Source organism: Xenia sp. Carnegie-2017, unplaced genomic scaffold (assembly GCF_021976095.1).
Source record: "Xenia sp. Carnegie-2017 unplaced genomic scaffold, XeniaSp_v1 HiC_scaffold_23, whole genome shotgun sequence".
Lineage (NCBI taxonomy): Eukaryota > Metazoa > Cnidaria > Anthozoa > Malacalcyonacea > Xeniidae > Xenia > Xenia sp. Carnegie-2017.
Window position 1 is genome coordinate 17662736 of NW_025813486.1, and position 14610 is coordinate 17677345.

General features: G+C 34.8%; 1 protein-coding gene and 2 long non-coding RNA genes across 3 annotated transcripts; 2 read left to right on the plus strand and 1 right to left on the minus strand.

Moving 5' to 3' along the window:
• The first annotated feature begins 400 nt into the window (after positions 1-400).
• LOC124447893 lies at positions 401-13985 on the plus strand. Its single transcript, XR_006948876.1, has 3 exons — positions 401-670; positions 4137-4258; positions 13358-13985. It is a non-coding gene; the product is annotated as an uncharacterized LOC124447893 (long non-coding RNA).
• Positions 6593-7791, plus strand: LOC124447889. Its single transcript, XM_046998883.1, has 3 exons — positions 6593-7121; positions 7187-7441; positions 7563-7791. The coding sequence occupies exons 1-3, from the start codon at positions 7093-7095 to the stop codon at positions 7663-7665; spliced, it is 387 nt and encodes a 128-aa protein (XP_046854839.1). The 5' UTR covers positions 6593-7092; the 3' UTR covers positions 7666-7791.
• LOC124447894 lies at positions 8435-9356 on the minus strand. Its single transcript, XR_006948877.1, has 3 exons — positions 8982-9356; positions 8751-8892; positions 8435-8638 (listed from the first exon to the last, which is right to left on the minus strand). It is a non-coding gene; the product is annotated as an uncharacterized LOC124447894 (long non-coding RNA).
• Positions 13986-14610: the final 625 nt, after the last annotated feature.

Below are 14610 nucleotides of genomic sequence, written 5' to 3' on the forward strand. Positions count from 1 at the left end.
CGACTGGGACGACTCAAGCGATGTAATTCTCATATATTCGTAGTAGGGCTGTCGAGAGACTGCTTAATTAGTTTTTTCGCGAAACATTTAGAAATGGCAGCTGCTGTTTATCAAAGACAAAGTCTTTTGGCTTTTTATTTTCTTCTTCAAATCGTTTTGCGCCATAAAAAGTTGCTTGCATTTCTTAACGTTCGTTTCGGTCGTCGTGATAGAGCAAAGTTCTATCCAAAGAGCAAAGCTCAGTCGTGTGAGTCATTTGACGTCATCCCAGTCACCTCTAATATGTTTTCATATAGCCGCACGGGTTTGGCACGGGTTTTGCACCACTGAAACATATAGTATGTTAAAGTTAAAGGCCGAGAAGCTGGGCTGTTTATAACATACAGAAAAGAACAAAATGCCAAGAAAGAGAAATTCATACGTCATTAAACTTCACATAATGTACATCTTGCCAAATTATATCCATTCACGCAGTCATATGGCTATCAAATTACTAAAGCAAAAGTATTTTGCAAAACTACAATTATTTCATCACACATCAACATTCACATGCCTGTCATGCTTGACATGATGATTATGCATATGGTCTTACAGAGAGCACATCACTATAGGGCATAATAGCTTTTAGGAAGAAGAAGAAAGAAAAGGACAGCAATAAAACAATAGCCAGGTATAATTTTACTCATTACATATAGACATCATTAGTATAGGCAATTTTGATTATTCCAATTACTAGAGACAGGGCGTATCTAGAGTAAGTCAAATCCGTCGCGCGACTGATGTTTGAATTCAAAAATTCAAAAATTACCTATTCATATTAATTAAAAATTCATTAATTATTCTTACTTTATTATCGCATTTACTTCGTGATAAAAACCAGCTTCATTTATTATTGAAAACTAATGACTAATCCAATGAATATCTCGTTGGTAACCAGATCAGTTGAATTTTAATTGATCTGGAATAACCGACGGATAAGCGGGGTGGCTTGACTGGTTCGACTGATAAAGGAATCTATGAACGCCAAAACCGCTTATTTTATTGGTCAATGGCCAGATCAGTGGACAGCTTATAATGGTCTCGACTGATAAGAGGGGTGACCGGACGTATAAGGGAGTCCAATTGCTATCTTACATTTGGTTCATTTGAATTTTTGTTTTATTGTGATTGGTTTGACCAAATTTAACTGATAGCCAACTGAATTAAAATAGTCAAGCTCACTGTCTGAATTGACTGTTTGATCATTTCATAGTAACTTTTATAAGCATGATAGAAACTAAACCTGAAAGATAAACCTGAGTATTCTACATACATGAAATGTTGTCCCATGTCACATATTGTCCCCATTTTTAACTGATCACCTCATGTGAATGTATCATATCTCATTTAATTTGAACACCTCATGTAGAGATGTAAAGGTGTGTTAATCTACAGCTCATATCAGATTGTTTGCCATAAATTCCAAAGGGCTATTGATGTATGAAAAGCATTTTATATAAAGTAAAAATGTCTTTCTATGTATGCAGATAAACCTTGAAATTTGGCAAAACAGCAAAGTATTTTTCATGATCACCAGGTAATTTTTCTGATGATGATTATAATTTCTAAACTAAATTATTTCAGATTTACATTTAAACGAGCTTTGATCATATGAAAAGATATCATAACCAGGAAGCATGACACATGAACCAATTTTAACATTCATGTAATTATATAATTACATGTTGGTTACATTCTGTTTGTATTTGCAAATACAATGCTACTAGTGATTGCTACCAATGCAAAAATTTTTTGGATCAATCTCTGAGCAAAATCAGTTTAAATTTTTCTGTTCTAAACAATGTCAATGTAATCTTTTGTCTAAATTGTCTTTACAGTTGAAATGCTTGCTATTTATACGCGATTTACTGTCGTGGTTTTCGGTTTCACTTTGCTACACTTGTAAGATGAGTCAAGTGGATTAAATACACCTTAAAAATTTCTTATTTATTAACCAAGGCTAGCGCGCTTGCCTTCGGAGCTCAATTTGAACATTTGCGCATGCGTTAATCTAGATTTGGAGGCTTCTTATTCGAGGAATATCGAGAAAAGGCAAGCGGCGCTTCTAAGGGCGCCGCTTGATAGCGATTGGTCAACAGTCTTGTACGCTCGCAATTTTAAACACATATCAGCGCACGAATAATATTCGTATATTCAACACATTGGACATCCGAATTATTTACGCCGTTAATATTATCGTTTATTAAAAGATGACTCAGAGCGAAAGGTAATGTTCTGATTTCTGATTCAAAGTAGTAGGTGCTTTACTGGTTATTTTATTATTTTCTGCGCACAATGTGCGTAAACAAGCAGGGGGCGCAGTCTGCAGAGATATCGAAATGCACGCAAACGTGTATTGTGGTAAAGTATGACTAGCATTACGACCAAAACACTATGCTCTTGTCAGTCTTGTGTCGTTGAATTCGTAAATTAATGACTAAAAATAAAAGGTACAAGATACTAAATAATAAGCCGAAACCTGTTTTTGATATGATGTCAAAAATAATCGAACTTGACTTGAAAGCCTGTTTTCCAGAGGTGTACCGATTGTGTCAGCTCATTCTTACTATGCTAAGTACGTCCTCCTCTGCAGAAAGATCATTTTCGGCTCTCAAGCGTATCAAAACGTATCTTCGCAGTACACAAGGGCAAGAGCGACTTTCTACATTGGCTACAATTTCAATCGAGAAGGAGATGTTGGTAAGTTTGCAGGGGAAGCCACGATTCTATGAGGACGTTATAAAGGAGTTTTGCGCAAAGGAAAGACGGATGGAATTTACATTTAAGTAAATCTGTTGTAGGATTTTGGACTATTTCGTTCTGTTACTTCTTCACTACAATAGAAATGCACGCGTAGCCATTTACTTAAAACGACTTTATATCACAATACCACATGTAATACTTTTAAACCGTAATTGTGATATATACTCGATAAGAGTTTTTGAATTTTTTAGATTTTTTCAATACCGTTTCAGTCATGACAGATACATTTTTTTCGACAAAGTACTCCCAGAAATCGCGGGAAATGCGCTCAAGTAGCCTTCAAAATCCAAACATTTTCTGGGGGAGCATGCCCCCGGCAAGCCGCGAAGCTCACCCCCAGCGCTTGCCTATTAAATTCGGTCACCGCACGCCACTGGATTGTTATATAGCACACCTTGCAAATATTTACAGAAGATAATAGTCTAGTGAAATGCCTAATAAACATTTATGGCATTAAGCTGTCCTTAACTGTAAATTTTCACTATGATAGTTTTTGCTTAATCTTTGGCAGAAAAAAATCTTGAGTTTTTTCTCAGAAAGTGAATTTGCTTGCACTGATGTGGAGGTGGGTAAAGGGTTACAATAAAGTTGCATGGTTTGAAGTCTGAGCTTTTCTATATCTATGAACTGTCACTTGTAGTACCAAATTTCTAACTTAACTCATTACATAGAGGTTTGAGTGGGTGTCTCTAGGGGGAGTCTATGCCTGACAACTTGGTAGAAATTTTAAAGACTATATCTGTTTTTTGAATAGCATTATTGTAAAATAAATTTTACGTTCCTAGACATGCTAATGAGCCATATGTTTGGCATGATAATTTTTGGCAAAACATTCAAGTATTGTTCACTTCATTTTTTTTTGAAAAAACGTATGCAAAATGTGTTGTTTTTACGCAAAAACGATGCCCACAAAATACATTTTGTATTGCTCTAAAACGCTAAAAATGACATTTTCAAGGTTCTGAAATACAAAATTTCTCTGGGGAGAATGCCTCAGACCCCCCCAGGAGTGGAGCGCCTCCGACGTTTTATGACTGATGTTTGAAAAATCCTAGATCCGCCCCTGACTAGAGAGTGTATTTAAAATATGTATAAATACATTTATGTTATTTACCGGTTGAGACTCAAAGGTCTCAAAAAATTCTTGCATGGTTTTTTTTTCCTTTTTGGGTTTTACAAAACTTTTTCTAGTTGCTTGACATTCAATTCAGAAATTTCGTTTTATGGATGGGCAATGTAATATCATGTGAATGAGAAAATAAAATATTATTCTGATTTTAATTAGCGGCTATAAGTTTTTACAATAAAATACAAATTTCAACATTTCATTTTAGTCATGAAAGTATTCTACATTATTTTGACTCTTTTGATTCTTCATGAATCGATCGAAATAGAATCATACGATCTATCAAAGCAAAGATTGATAAACTCAGTGTCAGAGAGGAAAGAAAAAGGGGTATGTAGCTCTTCATGCTATTTTATCTATTAATAGAAAATTGTAGGTGAGACAATACTGTAGAAAGCAAAGTCCCAACCACCGAGTAACATTGAATAATTAGAAACTATAAAATAACATATGCGAAACGCGTGATCTGATTGATTGATGCCGTGTTTTGGATGAGACCCTGTGATAAACTTGGTGATTTGAATAGCATTCGCAAGGCTGTTTGAACATGCCTAAAAACAAAGACGATCTTTTGCCAATATTAGGGAAACACCAGCCATAAAGGTGACTGTTTTGGAACCTTTTGCCTACCTGCAATATTTTCAAATGTTTGGATCAAGCAATCTAAACATTTGAAACAGTTTAGTAAATGCTCTATACATTGACAACCAAACGATAATGTTGTTCTTTTTATTTAAGCGGGCGCAAATATGAGAGCTAAATTCACCCAAGTGAACAAAGCCGTAATATTTAGTAAAAATAGGCACGCAATGCGTTTATGTGGGTAGCCGGTTAAGTATATTATTACTAAATGAAGTAGATAATTTGAGCCTTTTCAAATAAAAGAATATATTTAATATTATTTACGTCAAACTTGTTTAAGATTTGAAAATGTTCTTTAGTTATATGACCCATTAATTGTTTAATCCATTCTGCATTTTTCGAACGCTCTAGCTTAGATTGCATGTCACGTGACTGTGCTCAAGCCTCGCATTAAGGAAAATAACGTCATTTAGATTTCTCGCGAATGTTAAAAGTTTTTTACCTAAGAGCACTTTTGCTTTTGAAAAAAGACACTTTGCGTTTCAAAAAAGTTTTCTGACATGTATAAGATATCGTTCAGTAAGACATAAGTCCTTAGTATTTCTTATTCATAGTTTGACACGTATCGTATTTTACTTGACGTAAAATAACTAAAATTGTAAATCCATAGAAATAATATTTGTATTTTGTACAATATTCGAAAGAAAAATAAATTCACTCGCTTTCATCGTTTGACGTTACCAACTTTGTACTGTGAGTCTGCATGAGTAAAGAGAACTATGTATAAGCGATGTAAATAATATCGAATTGGACTATATATATACAAGACAGTACATGTAAAAGTTGTTAATACCGGTCGCTAAAACGCGATATAACTGTTATTTGTTGTCGCTTGTGAGCAGGCATTTGAAAAATATCTTGACTTTATTTATTATGTTTTATAAAGTTTTGTGAAGAAAAATTTTTCGTTTTTACATCCCATTATTCGAACTCATGTTTAGTTCCGCTTGAATAGATGACAACAGGAATATTGTACAACTGTACAAGTCAATTTTTGGGCCGTGATGTTTATAGAAAATATTTCTCAAAATAACAATATTTTGCTTTCAGTGTTTTATTAAATTCAGAACAGAGTACTGTAAGTCTGTATGAGTAAAGCGAAAAATGTATAAGCAATGCAAATAAAACCGAATTGGACTATATACCAAACAATACATCTTACTAAGCCCTGTTTACACGATACCGGATTGGTCTTGTAACAGACTCGCTGAGCAGTCCGATACGAAAAATGCACTCTGTTCACACGATGCCGGATTTGTAAGACGATACATAAGTTTTTTATATCGCCCCAGTACTTGTACGTGCTAGCGACAACGACGATGGTTGCTAACTCAAATATTGCGTAAGAAATGAGAATTTTTTTTGACAGATAACTAAGTAGAGCTTGGGCGTATTAAGGTTTTTTACAAATGGGCGCAAGGACTGGAAGAGTGTAAAGTCCAAATACGACCGAATATATGTTGACATTACAATAATACTAGAAAGAAGCTTTTCAAACTGCGATAATGCATTGTTAAAAGCTTAAACATACCATGTTGAAGATATATTATATTTGATGGCGGATTATTCATTTAAAACACAGTTTGTATCGCTATGTTTGCTTTCATTTTTTATAAAAATCGCACGGACTTCCAAATTGGAACGTATCGGATTCGAGCGTTCACACGACAACGGAACGTATCGGATTCGTTTTCATACCACTTCCACAGCGGAGTCAAATCGCTACGGAAAAATCGATACAAAGCGTATCGGATTTCAGCGGAGCCGTATGAACGCAAGGCCTTTCGCTACGAAAAGTAATCCGGAATCTAACCAATCCGGTATCGTGTGAACAGGGCCTAAGTAAAAGTTGTTAGTGCTGGTCGCTTGAACGAGATATAATTGATATTTGTCATTGCCTGCTAGCTTGCATTTGAATAATATCTTGACTTTTATTTATTAGTTTTTTATAAAGTTTAGCGAAGAGTAAATTGTTCGTTTGTACATCACTTAAAGTGCACATACAGCCTTCCAAAATTCGTTGAACTTTTAAAGTTTAGACTGTAGAAAATATGATTTCGAAGAAAATTTCGTAAAAAAAATAAAAACAAAGTTTTTTTGGCGGTTTGAATTAGCTTGCTTTTGAAAAATTTCCGTGCCTCTGAGGGGACTAAAGACGAGAGGTTTGTGACGTCATTTAAGGAACGTATGAATGCGCTGCATACAAAACAACACAGTGTGAAATAACAGTTCTTTATATATTGCTTTGAAATTAATATAAAAATTGTACGAAACATGTCGACATCCGATTCTGAGTCGAGTACAGAAACAACAGCGGAAAATATTGAATTGAACAGTCGGGAATTCGATTTCGAAGACGAAGATCAATCGTCATTAAATGCGCTCCGAAACACCGATGGCGATTTTGAGTACGGCCAAGCTGCAGCGTATGAAAACGAACCACTTGCTGATGATGAGTGGTTAGAAACTATAATAAAGAGACAGAAGAACAAAGACGCCAAACAGAAGAGCTCGAACGCAGAATGCAAAATGAAGTTCCTCTTGATTCTTGGTAAGAAAAGTTGGAAAATTTGTTTATTTATTGTTGCCGAAGCTTTTGACAGAGAACTTTCTTAGGTGCAATTGTGGTAAGTGCCGTGTTCCTCTCTTGGTTAATCTAAAAGAATGTAGATGTTGCCACGAAATTATCAATTGCATGATTGAAATGCAAGATCATATGGTGGTATCCGAATTAGTAAGGCAGCCAAAATGCATAACAGAGCATCCAGGATTTGATGCCATTTGCCTCAATCGATGGGCATTAAATTCAGCTGCCAATCTTTACCAAAGACGAGATGGAGTTAGATATTGTAAAGGATTCTTGGAGCAAAGGTTTGTTACAATTAATAGTTAAATGCTTCTATCTGGGTTATCTATGAAAGCACACTTGCAAAATTTGTATTTTATGGACTCCTACATCTTTTAATGGACCTTGTGTATTATGCCTTTTCAGGTTTTTTCGAGTTGTTGCATATAGGCAATTTACAAGAATGGTACATGGCATTCTTCAACACAAAAGAATTCCACTTCCAGCTTGTGCTTACCATGTTATTTGAACAACTTTTAATTTAAAAAAATGAACACTTTGCAGGGTATGAAGAGGACAATTTGTAAAATAACATAGCATTATATATTATTTTAGGTGTTGTGTGCATGAGCCCAGCTAGTAGGGATCCAGTGAAGTGTGGAATGATATTAGCCACTCTTGGTGTATTGCATCTTCGATTCACACTTATTCTTGTTATACAAAATGTACAAAATTACAATTCCTTTTCTTTTTATTCTTTCCATGCAGTCATTTCACACTTCACTGAATCCCAACTAACTGGGCTCATACCACCAGCTCCTAAAAAGTGGATACATTTGGTTTTTTGGACAGTTAATTATATTTTTATGGCCTTTCATCCAATTCTTACACACAGTGCATCGAGGCGCTGCCCTCTCATTTCAATGATCAGTGATTTTTTCTTGGGCAGGCGATACTTCAGGTATATCAAACAATAAAGTGAGCCAGTTCCAAAAATAAGATTCAAATTCACTCAAAGCAAGTAATGTCTTTTTGTTAAACCTGGCTTAGTAGGGGGAAATGTACAGCTGGCATGCTTTTTTTGAGATAGCTTCACTTTTTGATTGCTTGTCCAACATGGAATTCATTGGCAATGGAGTCATTCGTAAAAGATCACCTTTGGCTTTTCTCAATGTTTCCTCATCAATGAGTGGAGAGCACAACACTTGATATATATCTTCAGCATACCCTGGAGGAGCAATGTGCAAATTATTCAAAATTTTATTTTATAGTAATCATTTCTTATTAAGATTTTTATTGTTATGGCATTTAACACATGAAATCAGGCAGTAGGAGAAATATATTAAATAACCTTACCAAAATCCTGAGCAACTTTTACATTTCTTACAACAGCTTCACCATTTATAAATTTTGGATAATGCACTTTAACCTGGGGAACTCCATTAACCTCTTGATTATCCCTGTCCAAATTGCTTTCGAAGTGAGTTACAACAAGGATATGCCTTCATGAAAAATAAAACTGCATTCAATTTCTTGAAAGAGTTTAAATTGGCACAAGGGAATAAAAACTGTAATGACACATAGTTGTTTCATCACACATGTTTCATAGAATACCTGCAGAACATTCCAGGAAAAGAGTAGCTGATCATTCAGATAATACAGGCTCATCACAAGTTGTTTCTTCTATTTGCTCTTGAGGTTCGCTACTTGTACTGGGAATATTTTCTGATTCAACCTCTCTTTTATAATCAGACATCTAAAATGGCATATATTTTTGAAATATACTCTCTCACAGATTCCAGGTAAAATGTAGATATGCATATGTATAACTTTTAACGTACTCACCATTCCGCGATCTCTTGTTGTAAGTTCATTGTCATCTTTTCGAGGATAAATGCTCGGGTAAGCAACGATTCCGAATTCGTCTCGTATGATTCAAAGTGCAAAATTACTTTCTGATCAAGAAAGCGAGCCGAATTGCCGAGAAAACGAATCTTGTGTTCCGAGCAAACTGCGGAATTCTTTGTGGGGACCCACTTATCGCGAGTAGCTTTCGCAAAGTTGACCCAACGCTTTCTCCTACGCTTAGCTTCGCTTCTTTCGTCGTTAAAAAATGGTATGCGATGAAGTGAAATGCCTTTCTCCGAACTGGCTACGTTAGAACAACCAAAAACTACACATCGATCTAGCATTTTTGTGTTTGTTTACATGCAGAAACAGTGTAAGTTGTTTTGGCAGTCAGTCTGTGTTCCTAAAATGACGTCACAAGCTAGTCCCATGCCACGGATTAGAGCTCTCGACATTTTTTACAAAACGTCGAAATTCAGGTTTTATTCGCATCTTTGCCGAAAGATAACTCAAAAACGAAAAAAGTTATTCAAATTCTGTAAACGGCATTTGTATTATTTATCCAATATCTATTTGAGAATAAAAAACTGAAAATAGCTGTATGTGCACTTTAAATCGGAGCTCATGTTTATTTCCGCTTGAATAGATGACAAGGAATATCGTATAGCTATACAATTCAAATTTTGGGCCGTGATGTTTTTAGTTAATATTTCTCAAATACCAACATTTTCTTAGGATTATGCCACCGACGATTCTGTGCTTACTGCAAATGACTTCTGCTTGATCTTTGTACGTGGCGAGACGCTTCACAGTTCACTCATAGGAAATGTGATATGAAATACTATATATTTATATGCTCTTGGATTCATTGTTATAGTCTTTATGTCGAATGAAAATCAACTCACGAAATTTTACGACAAAGTAACGAACGCACAAAACGGTATTATTCGCCATTGTTCGAAAATCCGTCTATCACCGAGGATTACGCCGGACAGACGGACAGACAGACAGACAGAAGGAAAGACAATTTTTCAGTGTAGCATAGTGGTTAGCCGCGCATGCGCAGCGGCTAGCTACAAAATCGAAGTGAAAACTATTAAACATAGAGTTAAAAATAGGTCATTTACCAATCAGAACATGCATTTTGCTTATATTATTTGATGGAAAAAAATACCATTATGACCATCGACATAGCCAGCCTACAATATTATTCCTGCCATGAAAAAAAAGAAAGGTTACCATTACTCATTTTTTTGGTAATCTGTTGTTTCTTTATTACTATAGCTAACAAAGAAACTTTAGCATAGTATTAATAAAGTTCTGCATTTACTAAGAAGAAACTTAAATTCTTAACTGACTGTTGATTGTGCTCCTTACAAATGACTAACTCTTCGTAGTGAAAAGATTGCTTCTTTACAGCTCTCGTTTTATATGAGTCATTCCGTCTCTTCGTAACTTCGTTCAATTAAGTGTTTGCATCATCATTGTGCCGGTTCTTCTTATTTTCGTCTTCGTTTGAATGTATTTATGCCTTGGTTAAGACGGCTTAAAAACGTCTGCAGCTCTTCACAAATAGTCGATTTTAGCTGACAGGTTACAGATGTTTGACAAATTTTACACTTGAATATTCTCAGTCCTGATCGGGAGATATTGACGTTCCACGTGAATAGAATGACTAAACAACATCGTAATGCACCTTATACTTGTTGCAATCAGGTAAAACCTTTCAACTTTGACAGAATTTGATTTAATTAAACATGAAGTTTCTTGCTTTGCATTTTAAGAAACCATCTTTATTATATTTTAGTTAAATTTATTATTCTCAATTGTAAAAATTTTCCGATCATGCAAGTTAGGATTAATTAATTCTTCCATCAGAAATCTGGCAAAATGAATTATACTGCTATTTTGAACCGGACAGTTAAAGTTCATGTACTGTTTTAAGTGTACACTTGCGAAAATTACGATTAAGTTGTTAAGTTAAAAAGATATTTTAAATGCTTGAATGCAAAAAGCTTAGAATTTGTAACTTTAATGTACAAACTTCCGCTCAATTAATAAGGGCCAAACTCCATACCCGATTGCGTAATGATAAAGGTAAACTTCCTTAATGGTACTAAAATCGTGACTAGCCTAGTGCTCCCTTTAGATTTTACTTTAGTGGAAAATCAATCAAAACCTGCAAAGCAAAAGGACAAAGTTTTTTTAACTGTGGGTATAGAGTATGGCCCTGTTTCATAAAGCAACAGTTTGTACATTAAAGTTACAAATTCTAACTATCTTGCCTTTTAGCACTTGAAATAACTTTCCAACTTAACATCTTAAATTGCACAAGTGTACCTTTAAAACAGTACATGAATTTTGACGGTCAGCTTTAAAATAGCAACATATTATATTTTGTCAAATTTCTGATTGCACAATTTATTAACCCTAACTTGCTTGATCAGAAAATGTATACAATTGGCTATAATAAATTTAATTAAAATATATAATAAAGATGGTTTCTTGTCTTGCTACGCAAGAAATTTCATGTTTAAATAAATTTAATTCTGTCAAAGGTAAAAGGATTTGCCTGATTGCAACAAACATGGGGCGTTTAAAACGCTTTTATATTCTCTTGAAGAGTAAAGCCTGAGATGTTTTGTGATTTTTTGCCGTGACCCGACTGAGACATGCCTGCGATGCTTTTCAATGAAATAATTCACATGGCCGATAGACCACTTAATTTCAGCGGCAGTTTGAAATTTACAAAATAGTGCTTCATAATTTGAAAATAGCGTTACTATTAGCGAATTATGCGGCTCTTTTAACAGTAATTTTAAAATATATCAAAGATGGGAGAACCAGTTTGATAAAAAGAGAATAATTTGGATTTTACTCTTTAAATTTGATTTTGTACTCTAGAAACGATTTATCATAAATGGCCCGATAGTTGCGTATTGTATACATAAGTTTTTATTTTTATCGTAAAGTGATCGGAATTCTTCCATTGAGTCTTTTTGGTTCCATGTCCTGCGTTAAAAATTCATCCGCCATATTTTTACCTAATGCGTGATGGGAACTCAATTCAACTCTTACGGCATTTCGGCGGTATACCGCAGGTAACTCCTACAACTGCCTGAAACACCAATAGTGTGTCTGCGATGAATGTTCACATTTGCCTTAAGAGCAACGCAGGCATCGTCACAGGTATGCCTCAGTCAAGTCTCAGTCATATGTGAACTAGGTTAATGACAAGGAGCCCAATCAACAGTCGGTTGGCAATTCAAGTCTTCTCTTTGTCAAGGCATTACCTTAGTCATCAAATACCCACTCTTGAAATGCAAACAAATCTTTAAAATATTTGACCAAAAATCACCAAGCAAGGTCGACCTGTTAAATTTTGTCCTCTGATTTATCACTGCCATTGATAAATATGGCGAGACCATTGGTTGCTAGAGGTTTACACGATACACTTCCGACAAGAGAAGGATGACAGGTGTCAAATGCTAAATTTTTCAAGCTCTTTAACATAACAGTTATACATTGTGTAAAAACTTGCCAAATTTCGCCATTGAAATAGGCAAATCTTGTACACCAAGCACATGACCAATGCTACTTCGTGCGTGTAAAATGATTGTTGTTCAACAGCCGTTATATTCCGTTCTAGATCAAAGTTAAAAAATGCCCACGAGGAGTTTTAAGAAAAAGTGTTGCATTAAATGAATCTTTGGTTTTTATATTTTTTACTCAAAAACGTAGCTTACCAAAGGCTTTCAACAAAGTTCAATTTTCTCAATCCATTTTTTACATTTTTGCGTTTTGCGAGTTTTGATTGGCTAATTTTTAGAAACAAACCTCTGTATGACTCAAAACGAAATTCTTCCTTGTTCATCGCTGTCCTTAATTTAGTAATTTCCAAAAGTGCCATTTGTCTAATTTTGCTTGCAGTTTTTGTTGAGTAGTTATATAGATCTTTTGAACTGTTTGTATGACAATCGCAATAAGAAATATCATTATGAAATTCACCCTTGTTCATCGCTGTCCTTAATTTAAGTAATTTCCAAATGTGCCATTTGGCTAATTTTGCTTGCAGTTTTTGTTTAGTAGTTATATAGATCTTTTGAACTATTTGTATGACAATTGTAATAAGAAAAATCATTATGACTGCCAACATAGCCAGCCCACAACTTTGAATCCTGCCATGTAAAATTTGCAAAATAATCATTACTCCTTTTTTGGTGATCTATTGTGTCTGCATGCCAAGAGTTGACACATAAAACTAAGCATAACAGGACAAAATTATGGTGGACTAGCTACAACACTGATTTTACCTACAGCAATTTAATGAATGTGATTTTTGTGCTTCTTCTAACAGCTAGAATTTCTTTTAGGACGTTGATAGGAAACCTTGTGGAAGTTCAAAACGTCATCGATATTTTTGTAACAGTGACCAAACTTGCTGTTTTCAACCCGTTGATAATCATCGTTACTACTGTTATTTTCGAAATGCAGTATGTTGTAACAACGGGAATTGCTGCCTTCGTGGAACTGGATGCGTTAATCCCAATCTTTGCCGCCATTTTCAAAACATGAGCAACTACTACGTAAAGTGAAATTGTTTGGTAGTCCATGAAACATTTTTACATCTAAAACGTTTGGGTGAATGGGAAAATATATGTAAACATGAAAGCATATTATTATAGCATAACAGAAATCAACATATGTATAGGTAATTATTTTATGACAAAAAATATAGTAGAGCTTGACATAAAATTGTTAACTTGTTACATTCTTTGTCGTCACGTTTAAGTTGAAATCTGTAGAGGGTAGTGATATTAAGGGTATGATATGGTCGAAAACGATATTTTGAAAATGTAATATAATGCTGATATTTTATATACATTAATAAAAGAATCTGAAATCGAACAGCCTTGTTTTAATGCTTGTTGATTTTGCTTCCAGAAGAATATATTTAGTTTATGCTTCTCGTCATTAAAAGAATTTTTTACTGCCAAAAAACAAACACGAGTTGTTTTGCCGTAACCTTGGTTCTCATTAAGTCGCTTGAGTCGACCGACTCGTTCCGAGTCGTTTCCTTGTTTTTCAAACGACTGGGACGACTCAAGCGATGTAATTCTCATATATTCGTACTAGCGCTGCCGAGAGACTGCTTAATTATTTTTTTCGCGAAACATTTAGAAATGGCAGCTGCTGTTTATCAAAGACAAAGTCTTTTGGCTTTTTATTTTCTACTTCAAATCGTTTTGCGCCATAAAATGTCACTTGCATTTCTTAACGTTCGTTTCGGTCGTCCGGATAGAGCAAAGTTCTATCCAAAGAGCAAAGGTCAGTCGTGTGATACATTTGACGTCATCCCAGTAACCTCTGGTATGTTTTCATCAAGTCGCACGGTTTTGGCACGGGTTTGGCACCACTGAAACATATAGTATGTTAAAGATAACCCCGAGAAGCTGGGCTGTTTAGAACATACAGAAAAAGAACAAAAATGCAAAGAAAGAAAAATTTATACGTCATTAAATTTCACCTAAGGTAAATCTTGCCAAATTCTATCCATTCACGCTGTCATATGACTATCAAATTACTAAAGCAAAAGTATTTTGCAAAACTACAATTATTTCATCAC

Bases quoted from the DNA above. Each gene is read 5' to 3' on its own strand.
- LOC124447889 (XM_046998883.1), top strand. From the start codon at position 7,093: ATGCAAAATGAAGTTCCTCTTGATTCTTG. The intron at 7,122-7,186 runs GTAAGAAAAGTT...GAACTTTCTTAG, and splicing joins GAAGTTCCTCTTGATTCTTG to GTGCAATTGTGGTAAGTGCC. The intron at 7,442-7,562 runs GTTTGTTACAAT...ATGCCTTTTCAG, and splicing joins AAAGGATTCTTGGAGCAAAG to GTTTTTTCGAGTTGTTGCAT.